The 6,179-nt window shown below is 42.2% G+C and overlaps 1 protein-coding gene across 1 annotated transcript in view; it reads right to left on the reverse strand.

The window, feature by feature from the left end:
• Positions 1-213: 213 nt before the first annotated feature.
• sv2bb (synaptic vesicle glycoprotein 2Bb) overlaps positions 214-6,179 on the reverse strand; it is a 21,168-nt gene continuing 15,202 nt past the window's right edge. The window contains exons 3-13 of the mRNA XM_060885102.1: positions 5,483-5,663; positions 4,744-4,895; positions 4,283-4,416; positions 3,820-3,909; positions 3,565-3,678; positions 3,391-3,479; positions 2,878-3,042; positions 2,255-2,388; positions 1,969-2,169; positions 1,036-1,195; positions 214-664 (exon numbers count right to left, since the gene is read on the reverse strand). Of these exons, the coding sequence (XP_060741085.1) occupies positions 481-664; positions 1,036-1,195; positions 1,969-2,169; positions 2,255-2,388; positions 2,878-3,042; positions 3,391-3,479; positions 3,565-3,678; positions 3,820-3,909; positions 4,283-4,416; positions 4,744-4,895; positions 5,483-5,663 (1,604 nt within the window). The 3' untranslated portion in view covers positions 214-480. The remainder of the gene's footprint in view (positions 665-1,035; positions 1,196-1,968; positions 2,170-2,254; positions 2,389-2,877; positions 3,043-3,390; positions 3,480-3,564; positions 3,679-3,819; positions 3,910-4,282; positions 4,417-4,743; positions 4,896-5,482; positions 5,664-6,179) is intronic.

Genomic DNA, 6,179 nt, shown 5'->3' on the forward strand with positions numbered 1-6,179 from the left:
AAACAAACAAACAAACAAACAAACAAACAAACAAATAAATAAATAAATTAGCAATTTCTGAGGTTATACAGTGTAACCAATCAGATATAAACAGTGCTGTTAGCCCCGCCCCCTGAGGCCCTGCATTTACTTTCTGGTGCAAAAACTTTCAGTACTTTGTTCAGTACAAACCCGTTAGGACGAGTTGGTTTTGTACTCGCCCTAACGGGTTTGTACTGTTTTGTGAAAGTGTGAATAAGTGATTTGAGGCTTAATCTGAGGATCTTATTACTGATTATTTTATTTAACTCGACAGCGATGCTCCGGGACGCTGTGAGGAAGAACAAACACCCAATTTTGATCTCTAGAGACTTTTTTGTCAACTAGTGTTTCAGACAGAGACTTCCTACCCCCTCTGTGTGTGTGTGTGTGTGTGTGTGTGTGTGTGTGTGTGTGTGTGTGTGTGTGCGCGTGTGTGTGTGTGTGTGTGTTGTTCTCTCATCACAGCAGAACATTCTCTCTGGTTTCGGGCAGTTTGAGAGCCAACAGTCCTCCACACAGCAGTGCAGTGCAGGACAGGAAGATGGGGATGACTTTAGTGACTCCCACAAATGAGGCAAAGATGGAACTGCCCATGATGGCCGCCAGTTTACACAATGCATTTAGGACACCAAATGCTGTAGCTCTGAAAGGATAAATTGAGAGGGAAAGAGTGTGTTAAAGGATTCATCTTTTTTTTTTAATACTGTTGGTTGTGTTTTTTTTCTGTTTTCTAACTTCACCTACACAATATGGCAGCTGCTGTTTCTGGTGTATGTCCTCAGAAAATTCCTTTTATAGTTAACATTTAACAAGCTCGGGGCTCAGTATTGTGCTCCAGCCTTCTGCTCATGACGATAATCACGACGACGGTGGAACTGGACGGTTTTCACTCAGTCATTTTAACATCACGTTTAAGTTCAACTCTGTTTTATTTTATTTCATGCCTCTGTTCTGCTAACATATTATTTAAAGCCTGTTGACATGGTGTGTAGATGGAGATTCATTAAGATGTACCTTTTAGAGGCGGGGTAAATCTCCACGGTGATGACCTCGATGCCGTTCCACGCCGCCGCGCTAACGCCACAGAACAGACACTGCAGGGCGATGATGGCTGACTGACTGAAGCTCAGAAACAGGAAGAAGGTGCAGCCGGCGGAGATGATCATGGAGCCTCCTGATCACACACCAATACACAACATGAGTGAGTTCCTGCTGATACTTTCTCTTATAGCAGCTACACTGGACACTCCTCTGTCATATCAATCGTCAAATCAGTAAATACCATTATGTGGAGTGTGTTCTGTACACGTCCCTGTGAACAAGCTGTTACTATGGAAACCATAGTGTATCAGAGTGAGTACATTAATATAAACCTGATCTACAGTCAGAGCTGCTGTTAGAGAGAATTAATCACCACCTGAACACTAATCAGTGTTCAGAACTCTCTATATGAATTTAATTAGCAATCAGTGAAAGATTCAGTGATGTGGGTTAATTCATTCATTCATTCATCTTCTACCGCTTATCCGAACTACCTCGGGTCACGGGGAGCCTGTGCCTATCTCAGGCGTTATCGGGCATCAAGGCAGGATACACCCTGGACGGAGTGCCAACCCATCACAGGGCACACACACACTCATTCACTCACGCAATCGGGACAATTTTCCAGAGATGCCAATCAACCTACCATGCATGTCTTTGGACCGGGGGAGGAAACCGGAGTACCCGGAGGAAACCCCCGAGGCACGGGGAGAACATGCAATCTCCACACACACAAGGTGGAGGCGGGAATCGAACCCTGACCCTGTAGGTGTGAGGAGAACGTGCTAACCACTAAGCCACCGTGCCTCTCCTGATGTGGGTTAATCCACATTATTATTATTATTATTATTATTATTATTATTATTATTATTATTATTATTATTATTATTATTATTATTGACTCACCGATCATTTTAATTCTCCCGATCTTATCCATGAACATCGCTGAAATTATATTCCCTGGAAGCACAGCCAGACTTCCCAGAAAGCTGACCAGGTAAACGAGGACATCGTTCTCCTCCTCCACGTTCAGGTGGCAGCCCTTTTTTGGGTGCAGGAAGCTCGTGTTGTCCATCTTGCAGTCGATGAAGTTGTCCTTGTACAGATCTGAGGAGATCATACACCAGCGTTAGTACAGGTCTGAGATCAGAAGCTCACGCAGGGCTGTAAATCAAAGCACTTCACACCTCACCTGTGTTGTAAAAGGTGGTGGATCTAAAGGTGCAGTTTTCAAAATATGTGTCTGTAGAACTGATGTCTTCAAAATAACAGTCCTCGAAGAGCGAATCCTCAAACGTGACGGACTTCATCTTGATGCTGATGAACCTGGAGGAGAGACCAGGATGGAACAGCATGCTCACACACCACAGAATAACACACTCATGCTGTGTCTATGTAGTTACTTCAACCTGATGTGGGTGTGGCCTCAACTGGAAGGTTTTTTTAATTGAATTTGAACAATTTCTTAAAAATAGACACACTGTGACTCTGACCAGGCAGGTAATGATGAGGACTGAAGGAAGGCTTGACCTTCATCATTACATTAACATTTACACACACACACACACACACACACACACACACACACAGACACACACACACAAACACACAGACACACACAGACACACACAGACACACACAAACACACACAGACACAGACACACACACACAGACACACACAGACACACACACACAGACATACACACAAGCACACACAGACACACACACAGACACACACACACACCCACATACACACAGACACACACACATTCTCTCTAAATAACCCATCTGGTATCAGGTTGTGGTGTTACACACTTGTCGTTGATGTATTTTCCGTCTCGGTGGATTTGGTTCTCCAGAGAAAAGTTGAAGTGGAAGTTTTCGATTCTCTCTCCGGGGAAATTCTTCACCTTGGACTCGTACTCTTCATACTGGAGGTGTTTGATCATGTCGGGGAACCACACAGCTAAGCCGTAATAACTAAAACACACAAACAATAGTGTCTGTATCTGCTCCAGCTGCAGGAAAGTCATTTTATATTCAATTCTTAAACTCGACAAGATTCAAAGCAGTAGATCATTGATGTGTCTTTGTGTCTTTGTGAAATTATGCTAAGTATTATTGTATTTTAGGAATATAAGCTACACTGTGGATTCATTGTGATCTGAACTGAGATCTGGACAGTTTTCTACTGAAATATTGAGCAGCTTATTGTCACTTTTGTGCTAACTGGCATTTATTTACCAAACGTTAACACATATTTCTCCTCCTTGTGATCATTATTATGTATTCATACTGTATGTCACAGCGCTTTAGACCATCTCTTACCTGAAGGCCATCGTAAACCAGATAACAGCCATGAGCAGGGTAGACAGTCTCAGATCGTGAGATAAGAGAGACAAGACGTTCTTCAACACCTGTGTGTGGAAACATCATTAAGCTTGTCCTGTGTTTAAAGCACACATCTGTGTGTGTGTGTGATAAAGCTGCTAAGGAGTTTACCAGTTTAATTAGAGTCACGGTGCGAACCGCCCATCTCTGCAGAGACGTTCCTGTGGAGGTCCGAATCTCAAAAAACTCGTCCTCCTGAGTCTTTGGAGTTTTGATCTGAGAAACCTGTTAAACAGTTAAACACAGAGCTAGACACACTCCAGAGTTTACATCTGTTCACATGACTCCTCTCAGACCGCTCTCTCCTGAGTTAACGTCATTTAAGAACATGAGAGAACAAATGTAATGTATTGTAACATCGCTCACGGTGAACACTCGCTCCGGTGCTCCTTTCGCTCTCCAGTTAGTGTCGTGAACGTGCTTCAGGATCATCCAGGCTTCATCATGTTTAGCGTGCTGAGAAGAACCACAACAATCACTGCAGAACTTTATTACATAAAAAGCAGGATGTTGGAGTAAAAGATAGGAAAGAAAATATAAACCAATATAACATTTTTTTAACCATGGTATTATGATGCGTTTGTGTTTTATATCATTCTAATCTAAACGATGTATTGTTATTTATGTTTATGTTTATATGTTTATTTATTTTTGTCACATCTACACTGATGCAGTCCCACACATGTCCCTAATTTGGTCACAGCTTCCTGCACTTGTGAACTCATTGTCTCTGCTGATTGGTCGTCTTGTTCCTGCTTGCATGTTGTAGTCTGTCGGTAGTGTGTAAGGCTGAATCTTAGCATATACGTTTTGACCTTTGACCCCGTACCTCCAGCAAAAAACGTGGACTTTCAGGCATGAAGCTGAGGCCGATAAGAGCGCAGACGGCCGGCAGAGCACAGACCAACACGAACACACGCCAGCTGTGGAACTGAAACTCTGAACCCATACTGAAACCCCATCCTGAACACACACACACACACACACACACACACACACACACACACACACACAAGAATAACATATTGATGAATGATGTGTGATTTAACATTATTAATGTTACAGAGTGTTATTAATATGTAATAACAGTATCTTAACGAGAGCATTAATAATGTGTAATAACTGTTCTGCTCTAAAGGATGATAACATTAACATGTAACAGCTGTACCATAGTGAGGACGCTGTATACTATATACCACTATAATGAGGTAATACAAGTTAGAGCGCCGTTATTACTGCATTATTGCGCTGTTATTACTGCGTTATAGAGCACAATTAACAGAAATTTACCGTAGTGAGGGATGATGCCCCAGGCAGTGAATGAAGCATAAATTCCACCAATCATCCAGAACATACAAAGCCAGCTGAGATGTTCTCCTCTCTTATCCATCTGCAGAAACTCTGAGAAATACGAGTACACGATCGGGACGGAGCCACCGATACTGCACACACACACACACACACACACACACACACACACACACACACACACACACACACACACACACACACACACACTGATTCATCACTTTTTTGTTTTCAGCTCCTTCATCTAAATTCATTTATAAATTTAAGTTGTTATTTAATTTAAAACTCTTTTTTTCTTCTCTATATTGGCTTCTCTCTCTCTCTCTCTTTCTCTCTTTCTTTCTCTCTCTCTCATTCACTTTCTCTCTCTCTCTCTCACTTTCTCTCTCTCTCTCTCACTTTCTCTCTCTCACTTTCTCTCTCTCTCTCTCTCTCTCTCTCTCTCTCTCTCTCTCTCTCTCACTCACTTTCTCTCTCTCTCTCTCTCTCTCTCACTTTCTCTCTCTCTTTCTCTCTCACTCACTTTCTCTCTCTCGCTCTCTTTCTCTCTCTCGCGCTCGCTCTCTCTCTTACTCTCTCTCTCACTCTCGCTCTCTTTCTCTCTCTCTCTCTCTCTTTCTCTCTTGTGCTCTCTCTCTCTTACTCTCACTCTCTCTCTCTCTCTCTCTCTCTCTCTCTCTCTCTCTCTCTCTCTTGCTCTTTCTGTCTCTTTCTCTCTCACCCGAAGCCAGAGATGAGTCTGAAGAAGATAAAGAACCCATATCCCTGAGAGAAGGATGAGAGGAAGGCAGCAATGCAGTTGATGGTCAGAGCGATAATCAGACATTTCCGTCGTCCCACTTTATCAGCCATTCCTCCCCAAACGAACGCTCCAAACATCATTCCCAGGAAAACGATCAGACCTGAGAGAGAGGTTTAATGGTAAAGTCTGAGAGGAACATGACAGAATAAAACAGCATTGATCCAGCCTTACTATGTGTAATTACTTTTGATGACCACTAGGAGGCACAATTCCCTCATTTAACTCAAAATTGCTACAGATATCTGACTATTTTTTTCAAGCTCATACATCATTACAGAATAATCTCTCATTAAAAAACACACATCTTTATTTCATGAATAAAAGATTCATAATTTCACTATTAAATTCTTGTAAAATACTAAAGATTGTGTAAAACTTATTTATGAATTTACACTCAGTATAGAAATTTATCATCAACTCTACAACTCTGCTGTTGTAGGCGGAGCCTTGGGAGTGAGGGGGCGGAGTGAAATTGAGCGAGATTAGTTTAGTTTGAGTTAATAGATAACAGGAAGTCAGTTACAGGAAGTCACATTGTGTCCTAAAGACTTTTTATCCACATCACACGTGAAGTTCTCAGTGATCCTGCTGTGTCTCTGAAACCTGGAACTAACAG

Source organism: Tachysurus vachellii, chromosome 13 (assembly GCF_030014155.1).
Source record: "Tachysurus vachellii isolate PV-2020 chromosome 13, HZAU_Pvac_v1, whole genome shotgun sequence".
In the NCBI taxonomy this organism is placed as follows: Eukaryota; Metazoa; Chordata; class Actinopteri; order Siluriformes; family Bagridae; genus Tachysurus; species Tachysurus vachellii.